Source organism: Anarhichas minor, unplaced genomic scaffold (genome assembly GCF_050575085.1).
Source record: "Anarhichas minor isolate MPS153535 unplaced genomic scaffold, ASM5057508v1 ptg000017l, whole genome shotgun sequence".
In the NCBI taxonomy this organism is placed as follows: Eukaryota; Metazoa; Chordata; class Actinopteri; order Perciformes; family Anarhichadidae; genus Anarhichas; species Anarhichas minor.
The window spans coordinates 16,159,887-16,181,844 of record NW_027466463.1 but is presented as its reverse complement, the minus strand read 5'-3'; the positions used below and the strand labels follow the sequence as shown (position 1 = coordinate 16,181,844).

The 21,958-nt window shown below is 43.4% G+C and overlaps 1 protein-coding gene across 1 annotated transcript in view; it reads right to left on the bottom strand.

The window, feature by feature from the left end:
* Positions 1-1,201: 1,201 nt before the first annotated feature.
* Positions 1,202-21,958, bottom strand: part of dock1 (dedicator of cytokinesis 1) — a 149,884-nt gene continuing 129,127 nt past the window's right edge. Inside the window, exons 41-52 of the mRNA XM_076093943.1 lie at positions 19,737-19,878; positions 19,291-19,372; positions 17,343-17,427; positions 16,008-16,094; positions 14,164-14,340; positions 12,741-12,824; positions 7,309-7,446; positions 5,743-5,885; positions 5,170-5,368; positions 3,274-3,454; positions 2,868-3,019; positions 1,202-2,064 (exon numbers count right to left, since the gene is read on the bottom strand). Of these exons, the coding sequence (XP_075950058.1) occupies positions 1,969-2,064; positions 2,868-3,019; positions 3,274-3,454; positions 5,170-5,368; positions 5,743-5,885; positions 7,309-7,446; positions 12,741-12,824; positions 14,164-14,340; positions 16,008-16,094; positions 17,343-17,427; positions 19,291-19,372; positions 19,737-19,878 (1,566 nt within the window). The 3' untranslated portion in view covers positions 1,202-1,968. The remainder of the gene's footprint in view (positions 2,065-2,867; positions 3,020-3,273; positions 3,455-5,169; positions 5,369-5,742; positions 5,886-7,308; positions 7,447-12,740; positions 12,825-14,163; positions 14,341-16,007; positions 16,095-17,342; positions 17,428-19,290; positions 19,373-19,736; positions 19,879-21,958) is intronic.

The window sequence follows — 21,958 nt, the reverse complement described above, 5'->3', positions numbered from 1 at the left end:
TTCCGTCAAGCAGACAGACTTACCAACACTGTCACAGAAGCTCGTCATTAATGTTGCATCATGCACCCGACAAACCGGACCGTTTGTATTACAGCCTACAAAGTCCTGACTTCACCCATGAACAAAAAAAGCTAAATTAATAGTTTAGATAATAGAGATCAATACTTTCCATGGAAAATATTGCGATACGATGCTGTATGAATTTCCCCCCAACCCTCACTATATATTCACTATATATGTCCATTTAGTTTTCTGAATATGGGAAGGGTGAGAATCAAAGGGTTTCCTTACAATTATTCAAATTGATTGTGTGGATAGTTTAAAGTATGTAAAACACCTCACTTAGACATACAGTATAGAAAGACATGAATAAAGACTATATAAAAAAACGTCGTCCCAGCCAAAGTGATCACCGTCACTGAACTTTATATTAGTCAAGTTATTCCACCGACACCCAAAGTGACGCACATATTACGAAACTAATTAAAGAGTAATTCAATTTAAAGCTGCTGCACAACAGATAATTATACACTGAGTTAGTGGTTCAAACTCCAATCATTCATTTGCAGTCAAAATACATTAATCCCATCAAGCATAGAAAGCTGAGGACAAACTTGTCAGCCTGTGCGTCTCCGAAGGGAACGCCATGACACCCAATCTATAATCTTCAAACAACGAAATTAAACGAAACCATAAATAATGTTGAATTTATTCACACGACGTGTTTTTACACTCCAGAGTGAAGAAACCACCATATTTAATAAAGACATTTAAGTATGAACTTCAGCAGTCTCTATAAAAACAGAATAAAGGAAGGACAAAGCTGGTACCTGTGGCTGTTGTTGGCTCATCGACGCTACTAAACTATATTTCAAATATGGGCCACATTCCAGATTCGCACTTCCAGCTTTGAAATAGAGAAACGATGGCATGGCGAGCGGACACATTATGTAGATGAGATTGCACTAGACTAGATAGAAGTCATTCCGTGGCGTAACACGTCCCGGCATGAAACGCCCGTGTTGATAACGATGCAGCTTGCATGCGTGTGATGGCTGTCAATCAAGCAGGCAGAAAGCTTTGTTACCGAGTGTCGCAGCGAGGAAACGTGTACGGATTGTCTTGGATTTGAGAAATATAGAAACACACTGGCATCTATTTCCAGCATCTCTCGCTGTAGACAGAAATAATGAGGCGGACATTTTTCTTTTAAAAATACATACAATTGAAAGTTTTATTCGGAAGTCATGTCAGTAGTGAATTGAGAAAAGTCAATATTATTGAAAACCAAGGTTACAGCAATCTAGGACACGGTCTGAACAATGATAATGCGATAGGAGTTAGTTGTATGTGCACTCCAAAATGTAACCAATAAAATCCATGATAGGTTGTCATATACCAACTCGGTAAAGTCCCCGTCAATTCAAAACCTACAAGCCCTTTTTTTTTTTGTTTGATATAAATGCCACTTAATATAATGATACGTTAATACAAAATAAGCACGATCAAATCACATACAAAACAAAAACCTGAAATAAAATAAAATCATATATACAAACCTCTGTACATAGTGGGAATATGAGTAAAAGAGATTATTTAATGAGCTATGTGCTCCCATAGACTTGAGAGTGGGGTCAGTATTGGAAAGCTGTTGGTCCAAGCTTATCTGTCTGAACACAATGTCGCGATAAAGTTTTGAAGTGTCGGGCGTAGACGGCATCAATGAATTCAGTGACTAGTCATCTATGCAACATGCTCCCTGCTGCCAAACTGTAGGCAAAACAAGATAGGAAGAAATGGAAGGGGAAAAAAAAAAAACATGATAAGAAGGGGCGTGCTGCAGTGAGGTATTCATCTTGTCAAGCTGGGACAGGGAGCGAGGAATGTGTGGGTAAAAACAGCTGCTTTTTGGTGGGAGCGGTAACTGTCGTTTTTGATGCGTTGTCAGTGTGTTGTTTGGTCCTTTGTTCACTGTACAATTCCTGAATCGATGGAGGCCTGTTTCCTGGTGGTCTTAGGAGGAGGTGGAGGAGGAGTCTTGCTGGGCAGAGGAGGTGGAATGTGCTGCAAATAGACAAAACAGTAACCTTGAATTTACCACTTTCTCATATAAAGACAATTTCACCAATTCAAAACTCTTTGGACTTAAAGCTGCCATCGCTCCCATATTTATGTAGTCAAATTACAGATTGGGGCTTTTCTGCCCACTTACAGTATATGCCCTTCCTAAGACACCTGAGTTCACATCAGAAACAACAGACCAGGATTAATGCTCCTCGATGACATCACCTCTGCTTCCACCGAGGACTGTAAATGAGGAGCTGAACATCTGCTCTCCCTACACTACTGTCCGCCCGCTGCCACACTGTCTGCAGAGGCTTCGTTTGACTACCTGTCCGCGGGCCGGAACAGTGGATAAATAAGATTAGTTAACGCGGTGGCGGGGCGAGAGGATGGCTGGCGTAGACGTCGGTAAACGTGGAGATACGAGCCGCTGATTAACAGCTGGAGAGCCTCTGATGGATGCGAGAGGTAAAGTAATCATCCAATCATTCACTTCTGAGCACCGGACAGGCTTGGGGGGGGACACGTATAAATAACAGCGGGATGGACAGGCCTGCGTGGGCCCTTGCTGATAACTGACCGATGCCTACACTCAAAGACGCACACATGAGAGTGTGAAACATGCATAAACACACACACAGACATGAACGCACGCACATCAGCACAGGAAGTACTGGGGCAGAGGGGCAGGGGACAGTGGAGGAGATTGACCCGGACGTCAAGTGTGTGTAGCGGCCTCTTGCTTCATTATAAGTGCCATGCATCATTAAGGAGCTCGTCTCAGAGCTAATTAAAACACCTACCCTTTGATGTGGCGGGGGAGGAGGAGGCGTCGAGGGACTCGTCAAGTCTTGATTATCTAGCAGGTTGCCGTAATCAGCATTGCTGCCTTTCACTGGCAGCGGAGGCGGGGTTTCACCTTTGTCAGAACAGCCCATCCCGTTCAGCTCCAGACCTGTGCAAGAGGGCGCTCATCAGCTCACATTCATCATCAAACTACAGTGCATGGGCATGCACTATGATGCATGCTAACATGCGTCATAGTGCCATGTTTTAAATCAAACTGAGAATCATCGTGTACTACAGCATGTGGTGATGCAAGATGTAAAACAAAGTCAGAGGGAGGCAGAAAGGACCTACTGAGATGTTTAGTGTGTGTGTGTTGTGTGTGTGTGACTGGGAGTGAGAATAAAGTAGGATTGCTCATACTGGAAACAGTGTGCAGGCTAAAGGAGAGTTTGTTCCTGGGTGTGATGGGCGGGGGTCCCGGCGAGGAGGAGGAGTTTGAGGAAGAAGAAGAAGGGGGTCCAGGGGACACGGAGAGGCGCCGGTCTCCCCCAATCTGGCTGAGAACTTGACTCCTTGGTCTCTGAGGCCGCAGGGGGCTGATCTGTGTGATCAGGCACAAACAAAAGCAAGACGTAGAGACTATCAGGGAACGAGTCGCAAACAGAGTGCTCAAAGTGAAACAACTTAAATTACACAAGTCAATAAAAACAGAACTGAGAACAAAATGTATTTTCTGGCAAATGAGTCGAGTCCATGGCGAAATATAACAGAAGATCAATAAAATATCCTTTTCGGGAGAAAATTACTTTCACACCTCCTCTGGGACTGTTGTGTGTGAATCCACACGCATATTGAGTCGACTATTTGTGTTCCTAAAGGAGAAACCATTTGGATAAACGTGCTCATTGGGTTGCAATATCTTATTTATGGTTACAAATCGTTGTTTGCATGCAAGACCGCATTGTCCCAGCTTTATTACGGCAGGAATTTGAATATGAAAAGATGTGTCCTCAGGGCTACTCCACACTGTGGGCTACATTAACAAACATCTTTGTAATTGGCCAAACTCAAACTCAGCCACAAGGGAGACGCTGGAAATGTTAACACACTTCACACAGGGATGCAATGCTTCCCCCCTCCCCCCTGAACACTAAAACACAAAACTGACATTCAGGGTGAAAAAGCAATTTTCTTGATTTGTGCGTTCCAGATGATAACTTCAACTAAAACTATGTGCTACAACTGCTTGTTAACCACCAGAGACCCCTAGGTGCTCTACTCTTTACCCCTGAGGCAAGAGGCTGCTATCACAAGGCAGACGGCTCCACCACTGCCAGGGGCCTCTTTTGGATCCCATTCGTACCCTTATCTTAAGGCCGTTAGCCGGTGAGAATTCCCACTGGCCATGCAGAGCACAGTTATACCTCTCTGCTGTAATGGACACAGCGGTTGAAGAGGGACATGAGCACAGTAGAGAGAGGGGGGAGATAGTGATATGTAGAGTGCAAAGAGGACATGAATATGCAGAGCAAATTGTATGGTGATGCACTACTTATTTATGGCAGCATGATTGTGCTCAGCATATCGTAAACTGCCCGTTAGATTTGGATTATTCTTGTGTACAAGAACGGTCGTGGCCTGATGGCGGCACTAAACAAACATATTCTCACTACCAACTCCTCAATTACAGATGCTTGGTCAGGGGCCCTTATGTTTCAAACTATGACACTCTAGTTACCCTTCTAGCGCCAGCTTTGGAAGTGTCAAGAACGGCGTGCCAGTTTCCATTCATTACACGGTGTCTTTTCAAAATAAACTTCCACGTTGTCAGGAAATGTAGAGTTTCCACTGGTTACATGCACACAGTTTTGTTTCAAGGTTAAGGTTCAACTTTCCTGACACTTAGAAACCACAAATAAACAGGAATCAATAAGAAACAGTGGGAAAAGGGCATCACAAACCAGTACATAATAACACAAAGAAGAAGTAGGAGAATAATGATGCTGCTTAAGGGAGAGCACAAGGCTTAAAACGCATTGCAATGCAGAGCAGCTGCCAGTCCAGACCACTTTGTGCTCTTGGTGCCAATAAGTGCCTGTAGTTGTGCACGTATCAAATTCTCCCACTTCCCTGCATTTCACATCACCCCAGCTTTCTTCTTTTGTGAACCATGAACACCAACAGTAACTAGTCATTGCACTGGCGTCGGATAGAGTACAAGAGAGGAGCAGGAGAATACAAAGTGGACAAACAAAAAGGAAGAGAGAGAAAGTAACACATTGGTGAATTCCTTGTACAGGTCACATATTTCAGTACCGTCTCTGACAGTATGACAGCTTCAGCGTGCTGCAGAGGGATCTCGGTGGTCTTCATCTCTTTGTCAAAGATCTCCTGGTGCTTACTGTTCCTCTTCTCCTTCTTCTTCTCTTTGCGCTCCCTCTCGGACTCATCGCGGTCCAGCTTGTCCTGAGACTTGGTGTGCAGCTTCTTTGGCAGGAGAGGCTCCAGGGCAAACCTGAAGTAAAGATCAAACAGCCAAACAGGAATAACTGAAATAGTTAACAGCATAAATGTTTGGTTCATGAAGTTGGTATGGATTTGGGTTGTCTGTGTCAGGTACACAGTCCACATGAACTTCACAAAAAAGGCATAGTTAATTAATGAAAAACTGCATAAGCACATCCTCAGGAATCCTCTTAGGTTTGAAATTAAATGAATCTTTCTACGATGTTAAATATGGGGCCTGAGACTTATCGAGATAACGACGACAGGGATTATAATAAGACGGTAATCCAAAAACAATTTCTTAAACTGCTCGAATGGGATGACCAAAAGCCAAGGAGGATGTGAGGTATTTTATGCCCGGAAGAACTGTAAACTCGGTGTTACCCATCTGAGCCGGGCCTGGAGGGGGAGTTGTCGGAGGAGATGGAGTTGACTGAAGCCACTGACAGCGGCCTCTGGGAGGAGGGCATGGTGAAGGAGCGCACCATGGAGTGAGGACGAAGCCCCCTCCGTTCGTCTGCTGCCGGCTGACACCGCAGAGGAAAAGAAAGACAGAGAAGAATGTAGCTTAAAAGTCCCTGACTGCTTCGAAGTCATCTGTGCATTTTTGTTTCTGTGTACGGTACTGGAGATATGGGGAGGGACAGGGAAACTGTGACGGGTGAAGGTCATTCCTAATCCTACAGCTCCAAATGCAGCAACACAATCACACATCATTTCATGGGGAAAGAAAAAGTATCTTTAACAATGAACACATCTGTATTTTAAAGAGTCTTTTCGAGTGGAGAAAGGGTCCGTCACTCATCTGATGGGATAAACGTATTATAACAGCCTAGAAAGTGATGGCCTTTCTCTCGTTGGAGAGGTCACCGCCCGCTCCCTGTAAATTGAGCGAGGGCGCCTTTACCCCAGGCAAGATTACGGGAAAAAGCTTGGCCGAGCAACAATTAAATCTGTAGAGGAGGAGAGAGATGGGATGTGGTCCCCGGCAGCATCCCACTGCAAACAAGCTGACTTCAGCTAAAAGTAAAAGCAAGTATGACATACACGTCTAAGTTCATTTGGAGGACTTACTGTACGGGAATGAATTAGTAGCTTAATAAAGTACGTGTTAATTATGACTATGGTCTTGACATCTGCTCTTTGAAATGACATCAAATGCTGTTGATTTATCTCTTATTTATGTTGATTGTTTACTTATTGTATCATCTTTATGTCCTGGTTCATACTCTTATTACCACAGGAAGTGAGATCAAAATAGGGAACACATTTCTCCTTGGTAAGACTTACACTTCATTATTTTCAACCATATGAAATACAAAAGGCTGAACATTTTCAGATAAACAGGGCTTCCACACCACCTTCAACATCAAATCCAAGGACTTTCCCGGCCCAATTCCCTCAAATTCACAGACCCAACACGGCATAGTTTGAGACACGGATCAAGGTTAATTAGTGTTACAACACTGAGAACTTTTATAATGAGAACTAGCAGGCTTTACAGAAGCTCACAGACAACAATTAAACAGAGAGAGAAGCTTGAAGATGTGAACGCTTCCCAACTGTGCTGTGATACAGGGATGACAGACCACGTGGGCCCTTGCCTTCTCACAAACGACGTCAGTTCATGTCCACTTTCAAAAAGTTTCAAGGCCTTTACCCCCCCTTACATTTCAAGGACCCGTTTGAACCATGAACAAAGCAGTTGCATCTATCTTGTATCTGAAAAAGTAAAAAATGAGATGTGGAAAAAACAAGAACAAAGGAACAGGAGGAAGAGAGGATGTCTGAGAGGTATAACAAAATCATCCATTTCCTCGAAGTCCTTCAGCCAAACACAACAGAAGAAATAACAGTAACAGCTTCAGATTCCATTTGTTCCTGGTAGGAAGGACCACACTGAGCTACAAAGCACTTATCATGTAACAGAAAACAAGCAAAAGCTCTTACCAGGGCTTTTACCCCGTACTGCTTCTCCACCTTCTCCCGCAGTTGCTTGAAGCAGGCCTCCAAGCGGTCGTGGAAAGGCCTCAGCGCCTCTGTGACCTTCTCTCCGTGGATGCGAACACCTTCGGAGAGGTGCGGGATCTGCCGGGGCGAAACGGTAGTGTAAGAAACATTCACCCTGAAGAAACCCTGGAGAGATGAGCGGTTAGCTACATGCCGCTTCTCCATTCGTCGGAGGAATAAATTCAGCCAATTTAAGTGACGGGACCTTTGGCCCCTTGGCTGTGCATACTCAGCACATCAGAGGAAGTGTCACTACAACCTCATCCAGGTGGAAGCGGAAGGCTGTTGCCATGACACTCCCTCCTCCCCCACTGCCTCCTCCCTCCCACCTCAACCACATCATAACACAGGTATATTAAACAAGGCGATGAGAAGGCATGAACTACACGTGATGGATGTTTTCCTCCGAACCTCTGGCGCACAGAAATAATGCCCCCTTTTCCGGCACACTGCAGCCTCTCACATGATTGTGCGAGGCAGGTGGTGAATAGCAAAGTCTAAAACACATAACACAAGCATATCAGGTAGAGAGAGAGGGAGAGAGAGCGAGAGAGACACTGTAACTGCTGAAAACTAGTCATTAGGAAACCCCAGTTCCACAGTCAGAGTCAGCAAGCTCTGACGAGAGGAGGAAGCGTCATCCCTTGGGAAGAGAGCATTTGAGTGATCCCCCCCCCTCTCTTCTGGATGAAATCACAGGTTAAATTTGAATTTTTTTTGGAACATGGTACTTTAGCACTACACGCCATCTTTGGCTATGGTAAGGCTGGCAGGGGAGAATTGTACAATAACTCACCAGAAACCAGCAAATATGTAATAACAGACTTTTTCTTTCCCATGAGAACTGTAAAAATATTCTCCGGCTGTCTCACTGCCATAAGTGAGAAATAGTGTTAAAGGTTAAAAGGAAAGCAGCTTATGCTTTTATGCTTATGAATAAGTAAAAACAACAAAAACATTTTTTTTTTAAATTCAAACGTTGATATTAATCGGTCGCAGTCAGAGTGGTGTATTTGCACACTCGAAAAACAAGGCAACACTTAACCGCAGAGTGCATCTTGTGCTTCATCTTCACTACAGTAGAGCTTTTACTGCTAACAAACTCACCGAAGCCTTGAGCAAATAGAGTGCAAAGAAGTGTGAAGTATCTGGAACAGGTGGGCCAGTAAAGAGAAGAAGTGTGTGTGTGTGTGTGTGCTAACCTGTGATTCCCCAGAGACTGCTCGCCTTTCTTCCTTTTCTCGGAGGGCAAACTGCCCCTCCGCAGCGGGCTACAGCGAGCACCGACTTCACTCAGCTGGCACGCAACACCAATTCAGTTTGGTGATGCAACCTTTTGTAATAATCTCAAAACGATGCATGTTTTATTTACACGTGTTTCAACACATGGTGGGCTTAAAAGAAAAAAATGACTAATGCAGGGAAACACATCTATAATGTTGGCTTCAGGTTGTCAACCATGTAATACGCTGCATTAATACGTTAAACAGCATCCTATGATGGGAGGAGCACATTTTGAGCAGAATGGCTTGAAAAGAAATACTAACATACATAAATAACAGGATATTTCACTCTCTGGAATGTTGCTGTGCTGTGCTCCACAAAACCAAAGCACAGAAAGATCAATGAGAGAAGGCTACAGACACCCCTGCGAGGATTTCCCCTGCTATCGACACCTTCATGATCACCGCTGGGACCTCTTGGAGGAGAGAGGAGAGAGGAGAGGAGAGGAGGAGGCTGAGAGGAGAGGAAAGGGTGAAAGCAAAGAGAGGCAGAGGGGAAGAGGGTTAGGAGTGAGAGAGAAAAAGGGAGAGGGCGAGGAGTCGGGAAGAACCAAGTGTTGTGAGATGAAATGGGGAGAAAGAAACAGCGAGAGTGAAAGCTGAGGCAAGATTCACGTCTCTCAGGATACCCACATCTTTTTATAGACCTTAGGATGATTGAGTGCGACTGAGTGGCGGCATGGCAACAGAAATCTGCTTGGTGGCTGCACAGCGATAAGCTCATTGTGGAACACACTTTGGCTCAAGGCTGCTAACACACAGAAATATATACATTCAGTAGTTTAATTACATACAGCTTATATATTCTGCTCCAGCACTCAAATAGAGACAGCGGGTTTATGATTCGGGATATCCGTCAGTGATATTACCTCCAGTAAGGCTAATGTCAATATCGGATAACTAGGCACTGGAGACCAGAGGCTGCATTTATAAAAAAAAAAAAAAAAAAAAAAAAAAAAAAACTGGATATATTCCACTCTAAAGGTTACAAAGAGTCATTTGATAGCAATAAAGGACAAAGTTGGAGTGCCATAAGGACATGTGTGTGTGTGTGGCGCTGAAACGCTAGCTGGGAAAATGAGAGCAAGGCCAGAGATTTGGTTTTGGTCATCTTAGCAGGCATGAAGGCCACATGTCACAACAACTATATGAAAGAAATGGCACTGCTGCCTAATATCAGTGTCTTCTCAGAGCCCAGTGTTCCTAGCTGACCCCTGTACCTCTAGTCTTCTTTATTGCACAGCGAGCACACTTCTGAGCCATACCCTTGGGTGCTGGGACAGCCAGATGCTGGGTATTAAGGCCATGATAACATATTCAGACCACATAGGTCTTAGACACATACACGGCCAGTGGTGAGCAGGCAGGTTCTACTATACAGGAGGTGAAGGGACAAGCAAAAACTAAAAAAACACACTAAACTAATTGTCACTGAAAGATTATGTTTATGTTGATAATGCACAGGTGCAATTTGCCTCCTTGGGTCTGTGACTCCATGTATTGATCACTCAGCTACCCTTAACAACTTTAAATAGCATGGATCATGCTGCAGTGGGAAGACTAAGGCGCTAATTTAGGCATCTGTCGAGAGCGTTTGCTAATTATAACCAGAAACATCGCATGAAAACACACACTTTGTATTTTGCCAGGGAGCTTTTTACAATACTTCATTTCCTGATTTCCAGTTGCTCATTTCCTCCCCAATTACTAGAGGAAGACAATGGATGCTGCAGAATAACAGTGCTCACCGGCTTATTTTGAACCGTTTAGTTTGTTCATTGGACCAGGCTCGCCTTCATTTGTCTCATTTAGAAAGATTCGAGGCGGGAGATAAACAAGAATGCTGGTTCTGGCAAGGAGACAGCCGATACCGTTTCAAATCAACAACTCTGCCTTCGTCATCTCTTAAGAGGTTCCTTGTGTGCATGTTTGCCGTGGGCTTCCGCAAACGTATTTCTGCTTTCTCCAAGACACGTCTCTCTGTGACGATCACACCAAACAACTTCAATCGCGTGGTTTTTTTGTGTGTATGGAAGATACATACCACCATCATTTCAAACACTTGGTTAGCTTGGTGTGAAGGACATTTTTAACTGGGCACAGCGGCCGGTCATTCTCATACTGGAATTACTGGAACGTACAACAGAGCTCCTGCTAATTAGTACTGTGGATTGTGTTCGGAGGATCATTTCTAACACCATTCTAGTCGAGCTGAAATCTCAAATTGATGCTGAAATGGTGTTGGCTCTTTCACATTCTAGCATTGCACTGGAACCAACACAAAGCTTTGAACAAAACAGACGTTGTTTATTGCCTTTGCTTGAAATGTAAGACCTAGTTGAATACTCCAACCTTGTTAAATAGAATGTACTCGTGTTATTCACTTCTTTCCAGGAGCGATGAAGTAGCGACATGTTTATTTTTAGGCTACCACCACCTGCTTTGTCACCTTCTAATTCAGTCAGCGATATCCTACATTTCCGCATGTTTACACAATCTGAATGTCTTCAAAAAATGTATATGGAATAACTAAGCGCACAACTAATATGGAAATAGTAATCATAAAAAAACGACAGCCTCTAAGCATCACACATGGCATCAAATAAGAAGTCGATATATTCCTGTGTGAATCATCGTGCCTTCATCGAGATTTGGAGGAGTTCCGCCAGAGAGGCAGAGCACAAAGTTGACCTATTTTACAACAACGGAGAGGAGAACAACTATTGCAAATTCAATTAAGTTCCTTTTTCCTTGCAACTAGCTATAGGAAGCAGGCAGAGAAACTTCTTCTGTCTGTGCTCATTTCCTGGGTGAACCCATAAGGCAGGAAACCTCGACTTCCCGATTATTAAAGTGACCCTTTAGTTCAGAGCTAAAAAGTCCAGAGTGAGTAATAAAAAAAGCAAAACAGCCTTATAAAATCCCGAAGGGAGGAAGTCTTTGGTATTCCACTAGAAAGCAGGAGCTTATTAATCAAAGATGAGCCACAAATGAGCTACAGATCTGTGGAGTTTCATAGTAAGCTGTTAAACAGCACGTGCCACAACATCAAGTGTGTATGTGCAGTTCTTGTCTGCTGCGTGTGCACTTCCTGCAGGCTCAGTGAGGGTGCAGAGCTCGCAAAAAACACGCCAATGCTGATCTCCCCTCTGTCTCTTCACGCTGTGGAGCTTCCCCCCCCTAACTTCAGAATGTTTGCTTCAGCACTCTCTGCCTCGCTATCATCTCCAAATGAACTCTTTAACACACTTTTCCCCCAACCCACTTCAGTTACTGTCGTAGGACACTCTTGGCAGTGCACTCGCTGGCTCTTCAAACGATATATAATATTTTCAGCTGTAACCTTTCAGAGTTCTGCTGTGGCAGCAGTGCTTTAGTAAGGGGACAACATTGCAGGTAGAAATGTCGTATTATGCAGAACAGAACAAAAGTATCCTTCGGCATTCAAGCCCTCCACTGCTCGGTGTCAACGGGGCCCTTGTTGGGGTGCTGGATGGCTCCCAAATTGCTGGTGCTGAATCCACAAGTAAACAACTCCACACTGGGACACACATACACTAACGTGCACGCTACGCTAGACCGGCTACGTAAATAAAGCACAGAGAAGCTCGCATTACAACACACACAGAAAGAGAGTGACTTCATTCTCCTCTTTCATAGCAGATAGTTATTTTGAATTATGCACTTTTAATAACTTAGTAAGTTACATACTGTATAAGGCCAATATGTTTTCAGCACCTGAATAGCCAAGTGAATAGCCCAAAGCAAATCCAGGCAAATTAAGAAAGCGTAAAAGCAAAGTGGCATGAATTCACTACTTCATGCATCACATGCTACTTCGTACCATCTAATCATGTTCTTTGCCTGTAGGCTATGCCGTCCTCTGCTTTTAACATGTGCCATGGAAAAAGAAATACCATGTAATGAGTAAATGTCATCTTTTAAAGTAAACAAGATCGTCATTCGTGATGAGCAGACCGTGAAACTTTTCCTTGAAGCCTGACATCTTGGGCGAGACAGACTGAGGCTTTACCATGATCACATGCACTCAACATAGACACAGATCAGCAATATGCAGTTTAAGCTCACCTGCCAGGCGATGAAGTCCTTTAGTTTCTCTATCTTCTCCAGGTCCTCTGGGTGTTCCTGGATGTACTTATCATTGAAGAAGGCCTGGGGAAGAGGGAGAGGAGTTACTGGAGTAAGTCTGTTTATATGAAGGGAGAAAAAGGAGGAGTGAAGACTGAAGGAGCGATCTGAAATGTGGAAAAGTTTGTAATATAAATAAAATGAGAAACCGGGGAGAAAAATACTGACAAGTCAAAGGGGACAGCATTGGGAGGCGCTGTTAAAATGAGAAAAATGTAGTCGAGACATCCGTCTCTCCTCCATCACCTGCACTATTTCACTGCGATGAAGGAGCGCCCTGAGGGCAAAGAATTCACGTCGTTCCTCCTCTGACTCACACTGCACTGTTTCACAAGACCAATATGAATCTATTCCAGGTTGTGATATTAGCTGGGAACCAACAGGCTATCACTTTTTTTTATCATCAAAAAACAGTTTTCCTTTCCACATGAGTCGCCATCGTGTTATGGTGAATGGAGTGTGCAGCTCACAAACCAGTGGGAACACTAGAAATGTGATGAAGATTGACTTTTTCATGAGGAAAAAAAGGCCCAGAACAAAAACTGATTCATGATGACAAAAAAATATGTCAGCAGTCACAAGTGTGATGATAAAAATGTTAAATGCTGGTGGAATGAGAGCTTCTAGGAGTTGAAATATGCATGAGATTATGATTTTATTTCACAGCGTGATATCAGACCTGGGGGAAGAAGTCGGTTCATTTGAATTAGCTCTGAATATAGCTTGACATATTAGAAATTCACCAAAATGTTCAGGAATATAAAATGTCAGAAGACCTTATTCCGCTTATTCACTTTCTCTTTGAGAGTCAGATGAGGAAATTAATATCACTCGCATGTCTGTATGCTGGATATGAAGCTGGAGCAGCAGGCGGTTAGCTTAGCATAAAGAATGGAAACAGGGGGAAAACAGCTAGATTGGCACTTTCCAAGGATGACAACATCTGCGCATCAGGACCTCTAAAGCTCACTAATTAACACATTCTGTCTCTTGAAGTGCAAAGACGACGTTGTGTGTCACGGGGTTTATGTGTTGAAGTCTCTGCTGATTGCCTGGCGACCTCACTGTGACAACAAGACTCCAGGAAGTTGTGCAAGGTGTGTAATGAGCTTTAGAGGTGCTGGTAGGCACATTTTGTTACCGTAGAGTAGAAACAAGCTAGCTGCTCTCCCCTTTGTCCAGTCTGTATGCTAAGCTAACGTTTCCTGGCTCTAGCTTCAGTGGACAGACACAAGAGTTTCATTAATCTTCTCATATTACTCAAACAAAAAAGCGTATTTCCCAAAATGTCAAACTGTCACCTGAATGTGCTCAGGTTGAGACAATATAGGAATACATGCAGGACTGTTTTCACGTCGACTACCTTCTCATAGTTGGTAAAACCTCCCATAACAGCTGGGTCCACAATCCCATTCAGCAGCATGGAGAGGGGGTTGATGGGAAGGTTGGGATCGTTGAGATGCCGCTGCACCATGCTGCTGATCTTCTCATTGGTCAGCTGCATCGTTTCCATGGCGTTCTCCAGTGGACTGATCTCTTCCTGTGCAGCAAAGTAGAAGGAAGGTGTCGTCAAATATTCAGTTTATATACACACACATACGTCACGAGTGTCTCTGTAATCCCAACAATCAAGTGGAAACATTTTGTGTTCACCGGCTAGGGAGCTAGCCTGAGGTTATTCGAGGATTGGCTGAGAAACCCTTAACTACGTGCATACATCATGAAGGATGGAGGAGCAATGAATCATTTCCCACTGCGCACATACATGAACCTGCAACTGTCAAATGAAGATGGATAGCACTTTGGTGTAGGGGAACTTCAGTTCCCATGTCAACAAAACATGATTGGCTATTCTGAGAAACGATGGATAAAATGCTTGGAAACGCTGAAAAAATAAAAGATTCCAACTCGATACGTGTAAATCCACATGGAGGCAATCTAATTACTTTAGATGAACAAAAAAAAAAAAATTGCCTCCTCGCTAGTAAGAATATAGGGAGAAACATGAGTGGGCTGTTGTATAAATGTTAGAATTAGACCCCCAGCCCAAAAGAATAAAGACGTGCCAGGGAGACAAATCTCCAATCTGTGCAGCTATGTCACCGGCCAGCTTGATAAAAAGCATTGTCAGATGGAAGGCTTTAGCTTGGTGAATCTCAGCCTAGTCGTTAAGCTTTAAATAGAGAGTGTAACCTCGGGGAGCTGGCCTCTCCCCGGCTCATCTGGAGGGCAAGCTGCTCCTGACAGTATGTTCCAACGCAGCCTGAAGGAGGAGGCCTTTGAATTAATGTGCCAATGGAGCACCTCACTACAGGAGTTAGGCAGGGATTGAATTTTTGTGAAGAAATGGTTGTGCTTAGGATGTAACGACCAGCAGGACCGTTGTGTGGTGAGCTAAATGTCCAAGCTGCCTGGTGTGTGGGTGTCATGTGACGGCAGGTAATGTAACGCCTTGGCCAAGGATAACCTCTGAGAAGTGCTTTCACCAGCACAGATATGACAGCGATGAGTTAAAGCCACACATAAAGAGTAATTGAATGCATAATACTTAGCCGGGCTAATTACTCTAAGTAGCACATTTGTTTTGGAACAAACTAATGACACATTAAAAGGATGAGGCGGTGTGTTTTTGGCTCTAAGTGATCCTGTAACCGGCTCTTATGCTCCAACTTCTATTTGCTGCACTCATTTCTCCGCACTCTCTCGTCCACCAGACAACACCCCCAGCCCAAGATGGGGACGCCAGACCAGCATTTTAATTAGTCAAAACAACAGAGCTAAAAATAATGAAACTTTTATGCAGTTTCAGCCGGATGGAGGGGAATTGTGTACATTCCAAGTATTACAGTGAATACTTGAGCTGTTGGACCATCCTCTCATCAACAGGTTTTCAATACAGCAATCTAGGCATTTCTATTACAGGAAGATCAACAGCGAGTGAGTTTCCAGAACTGTCCTCTAGTTGCATTTTGTGCTGTGAAGCTATTGTCAGTGGAGACGGCCTTTAAGGAGCGCTTGGTGAATCAAAGTGGGCCCTCTGGCAGAGAGAGAACGTGCCCCGTCGTTAGTCCGGGGAATGGCATGCCTGCGTCCACGCGGCTGCCTATACAGATTAAGGGGACAAATCATATCGATTGCCTCTGAGCAAGGCTGTGGATCCTTGTCTGATTAGGGGGCCTGCCTGGCACACATGCCCTTCATACTCACTGTGGAGACTGACTTGACTTCAAACCAGCGCAGGATGCCAGGAAGCTTGTACGCCGTCGTGTACGTGGTCCTCTCAATCCACATGTTCTGTTGACAGAATGACAAAAGACACACAATCAGAACACAGCGCGGAAATCAACTGATATGACAAGGCGGGTTTTTTTGTGTGCCAAACTACATTGAAACAAGCTTTTAGACTGTTGCATGAATGAGAGTAAGACGATGTCATGGTTGTTCAATCAAAAGCCATTGTAGGGGGAGGCGGTCGGGTGGAGGTGTGCACATGGAGCTCAAATGTCTGTAAATCTTATAAAGATCCATCACCTCACTGTCAGTCAGAGTGAGTCTGAGAGGAGTTAAATACATCATCCTGCCTGAGATGATGTGATGCCACAGTAAACACACAGAACAGTGTGAAGGGGATCATTTTCTCATTACCATTGTCATCTGCCACCTGGATGATCAGTGTGCACAAAACATAATTCATAAAATGTACCAAAAATGAGGAATCGACAGTAATAGTTGCACGGGGCAAACAGATTTGGATCACCATCAACAATTTTATTTATCCTAGATCTTCTTGTTGGCAGCCAGTTGTCTGTGTTTAATGAGAGTTCTGCTTTGCTATTGATTTACTCCGCTTGAAACGATAAAAAAAAGATGTGTTATAACCTCAAACACAAATCTCAAACAATAATCGATCAGCATCCTGTAATAAACAGCAGTCAAAGAAAGACAAAAATGAAAAACCCATTTCAGTTTTACTGCGTTTGCTGCATCTTAACATCAGAGAAGACTGACAAACTATTTGATCAGGCTTAGAGATCATTAGTCTGCCTACTTATCCTACTAAGTACATTATCTTACAGATGCGCAATCTTTTGCCCCGTTAGTGGAGCTAAGGCACTTGTTTCTAGCCGAATATGTTGTGTATATAACCGCTAGTGTCTGTGGTTTATCCGGGAGTGAGTGAGAGACAAACAAGAAATATTTGAGACAAAACAAAATAAATCTTATATGTTTATTTTTTTCGAAACTGAAATATGGGATATAACTACACAGGACTATTATCACTCAAACCATAAATTATTCAAATTTACTATTTTGTCAACTTTGGCAAACAAAAGTAGCTAAAATGTTCTATATTATAGTTCAATACTAAGTAGCCTTCAATCTTATTTTTAGACATTCAAACTGGCACAAACACTTTTTAAATTTAAAAGAGCATGAAAAGTATGCTGATGATCATTTAATGTTAACAAATACTTCATAAATCCCATTATATAAAAAATAGAAATAGAGAATTCAAGTCATAGCAAAAAAAAAAACAATTACCGCAAACTCGTTGTCGGGGTCCTTCTCCCCCTTCCTCACTGGCCTGGAATACTGGAATTTATGGACTTCATTTACGGTGTAGAAGCTGGGGAGGGAGAAAATCAGCGCCTGAGTGAATTAAAACTGTTATGGGCAATCTACGGCCTGATTCAAAGGTTGATTGCTTTGCTGCAGGTCAAACACAGGACAGGTAGCTCTGCCAGAAGCCGTGGCATTTAGCATGCTGGTTTTGACTAGCTGTCTACGACACGGCCTCATATCCATGTTAATAAATTCATTTTTGGGTCACACACGTCACTCGCAGCACCGGAGGTTGGTCTGACATGTCGGACACGTAGAGAAGCTGCAGCATACGTGACAGAGGCACACGACTAGTGGGGATGAACTTTGCCAAATCAGGTTAATAGACATTTCACACTAGGAAAATGATGGTGCTGCTTAGTGGCTGTGGGAGCAGCTGTCTGGGCGCATACAGTACATGGTCCCCCACGCACTCGCTCTTTTTCCATATTTCTCTACAGACGTCCACATTCACGCTCTCCTGGGAAATGATCCCCATAAAGCATATTGCATCCCTTAAACAATATCATGTTTCAAAGAGGATGCTTTGCCTTTACCAGCAAACAATTATGAATAAAATATAAAAGGAATCAGTGCCCCTCCAAAAACCGCTGCCCTTTAATGTTTGTAGTGGCAGCAATAAGTGTGTGCCGATGGGATGCTGCAATGTTTTAAACTGTTTCTGCTAAGGACTGTTCATGTGTTGCTAATGAACGGACCACACAAAGCTTTTGTGACATGCAATCACCACAGAGAGACTGGGCTCAGGTCCTACAGGTACTTGAGCCATTTATTCTTGGTCACAAAGGGCAACACGCTATCTAATGATAAACATGATGAGAGCCAGTCCCAGATTAGCGGAGGAAGCGAAGCATTAACATCAAAAAAGGAGCCTCTGAGATTCTGATCTAATAAACCGATTTATAAAGCAGCTTTAAATCAGCTGCGTTCCCCCAATGAAGCCTTTTACACGTTATTAAGCTGGCGGGCTGGAGATGATGCAGTAGCATGGTCGGGACAAAGTAAGGTCAGAAGGGGGTGCTCTGCCTGCTGCTGTGACCCTTTGGCTCAAACAGTCTCATTGCTATGCGCCGCTGATCTTTTCCACTGAATGAGAGAATAAATGAGAGAAAACAGAGAGATGGGGACGGAGAGAGACAACAAGGGAAAGCACAGTGAGAGCTGGAGAGTCGGCAGAGAAGGAGAGACGGACAGACAGCTGGTGTGGAGCCGTCCTCTCTAAACGTGGTTGTCTGATCTGGGCTATTAACAGAGTTACATATTCCAATCAGACACAGTTCGCAAACAAGCCAACAGGCTGCTGCAGGGGAGGGGGGGGGGGGGGGGGGGGGGGGGGATGTGATCAACGGTGCAGGCTTGCGATAAGATCAGAGCGCAGGTATTTTTGCCTAAAGGTTTTCAGAGTAAATTTCTTCTTTTAATTACGTCCATTGATGCGTTGGGTGGCATATCGAAGTGAATTTGCACAGCTGACTGATGCAGTGCATGGCTGGCGTACAGATTGGGCAAACAAGTGGGGAGGGGTATGGGGCCCAACTGTTTGCCTGTGGCCCCGGTGCGCGACACAAAGGTATTAATGATGTCAGAGAAACAATGTTGTACTTGGCGCGGCGACTAACAGCAGATGGCTGGCGCAAGTTAATAACCAGGAGAACGACAAGAAGGTCAACCGCTGTTTGTTCCACACAGACACACATTTACCTCCAGATTTATTGGCTTTCATCCACAGCGGCCCTCAACACACATCACTAAAAAATCGAATGCATGCTGCGTGACTTTCAATAACGCACTCTGAAAATGTAAAGAAGTGAATGTGAGCGGAGAGGGGGGGGGGGGGGGGGGGGGGGGGGGGTGGTGTCCTGCTTACCTCACTATTTGTTCAGAGACGGGTTTGTTTTGGAACTTGGCAGGCAGGTCGAGGATGGGTTTAACCGTGAAACACTGGATGTCTTCAGCAGAAACATCAAGGAAATAATTTCAACATGCAATCGAATCAAATTATGAATTACAATCTTATCATTTCACAAAATTCTGGTGCCAAATTACAAAGTTGGCTTATGTAGGTCCTATAGAGCCATGCATTTTAAATGAAGACAGTTTTATAATCAGTTCAAAGTTCCTTGTGGCAACTTATACAAAATAAGTTAATGAGGCTTTGATTTATACACGTGAAGCATTTTGTCTGATGTAATAAATAACAGGGAAAGGCAGTTTAATTGATTATAAAAAATATTTCTCTTCATGAAAGTGAAATAAAAAGCAAAACAAAACATCGACAGTTGAAATTGAACGAATGACTCGTGCTGAGGATACATTGTCCAGAAGAAGACTTTGTGTCCTCGCTGGGCGGCGTGGTCGTCTTCATCTTCTCTGCGTTGGGAAACTGTGTGAGAAGACGGGCTTCGAAATCCTCTCTGCGCTCGTACTCCTTCCCGCGGTAGATGAACATTTTGTTCTGAAACACAACATAGAATACAGTGAGACTTCGGACATGTACATGTAGGCAAAGCGCCATTTTTTTTTTTTTTTACTTTAATTTAATATACTTTATTCCGAACAGTTCTTAATACATATAAATAATATGTACACTGAAAAAACCTAAACAAAAATAACCAATAAATAATAGAAAACAGACTTTCAATAAGCAACATGCTTCAACATTTGAGGTCAGAAATAGAGTCGGAGGAACGCTTATCTCGTCTAAGATACAAATCCATCCATACTTGATCAGCAACACTGACAAACTACCGAATTAAAAGATGTGAAAAAGAGGACATCTTTGTTTGATTTCTTCCTTCAGTCCATTCCACAAACTCATTCTACAAATGACATGCGCATACTACTAAGATTAATGCGAACACAGATAGAGATTTCCTCTTCAGTTATAACCCTCCTCTCTTTCCAGGAATATCTTTCTGTATATTGCCGGGAATAAAATGGTTTCTTGCTTTGTACATTGTTGGTGCAGTCGTAAATCAGATCCCTGAATATCTATGCATGTGGCTTAAAAAACAATGAGAAAAAATTGTAATATTTAAAGAAAGTCACATGGATGAGAGGGGCTTTAATTTGTAAATCTGCTTGGCCCGATGCTGTGGATGGGTTCAAAAACATTATCATATTAAATACTTGGAAATGAGGGTGACAGGAAGTTCTTGGCATTGATTCAGTGATTAGTCAATCCCAGCTGAGTTCAGAGTGGGCTGGCTTTGGGACGGGGGACGACTTCTGTTTCAGCATACTGACAGACAAATGGCTACTACAATTTAGCTGGGGGCTCTTTCACAAGCAGCTGCTGCTAACTACAGCTACTGAGGAGGTTGCCTTCAAACCACCGTAATGGTTGAATTTCATATCAGTGTGGTAAGATCTTTGCACTTGAGAGATGGGCCCTCTTGAGATTTTAACAGCTTGATCTCGTAGGGATCTTAAACCATTTCCTTCTTTCTTTAAACTCCTTTCTCCTTTCATAAACCATAACTGCGTATCACTCACGCACAGCGAGCCCTGTGCTCATGCACGGCACGCATCTCAATTCCCAAATGAATTAAAAGGAATTGCAGCCGTGAACTATATTGCCTGCAGCCGTTTCTTCAAGTTTGCTTTGACAAATAAGTTGACAAAAGCACGCCGATTTCCAAAGTCATTCCTTCTAGCTGCGGGAGAATCCGACAAATCTGCCCGACTGCAACTTTCTAATGGCGAACAACGGCGGGATTTGCTTTCAATATTTTCTCTTAATCACTCAAACCCGTTGGAGGACATCCAACCTTTTCGCATCACTGTATATTGTATGCTTATTCATAAGCAGGACAGCAGGATTCGCATCGTGCATACAGTAACCTCAATGTCACGACTCTCATTTTCATTACCCTCAAACCTACACCGGCTAGTTCTGGCAAAGAAAATCACTGTCATTGAGATAATAATTCAAGCTCAAATGGTCTTTTATTTCTTGGCTGGTGGGTAGAAAGGCAATTTCATAAAGTCAAGTGACAAAGCAGTATTAGTTCATACAGCTGCGATGTTATCAAGTTCAAAATGGAAATGAAACACGTACGCTTAGCATTTAAGCTCCTTGGATATACTTGAAGCAGGTCTGGACCATTTGTGACGTATGTGGAGAACGACCACACAGAAAACAACCAGATCATTCCCAGAAAAAACACCTTAAAATGGGTGGACACTTTCTTTTTAACAGACACAAAGGCTGATTAAAGAGATCATCTTGTGTTCTTCCAAAATGAATACAAGTCATTTGAAAAGAACACACTGAGTGCTGCTGAAAAGGTATGAGCCAGGAATGCTTCTTCATCTCCCTGAGTGTGCTCTGGGGTCTGTCTGAGGAACATTTTGAATGATAGAATATGACAGCTCATCGCCGAGTTGCTCTGAATGTGGTGCGTTAGGATACATATTTCAAACCAACGTTCAAACACCCTCAACTGCTTTTTAAGCAGAGCGCTCACAGGAAACTAAATTCAGGGAACAAGTAAAGTTTAGGATTGATAGGAAGAGAAGGGAGAGGTGGGGAA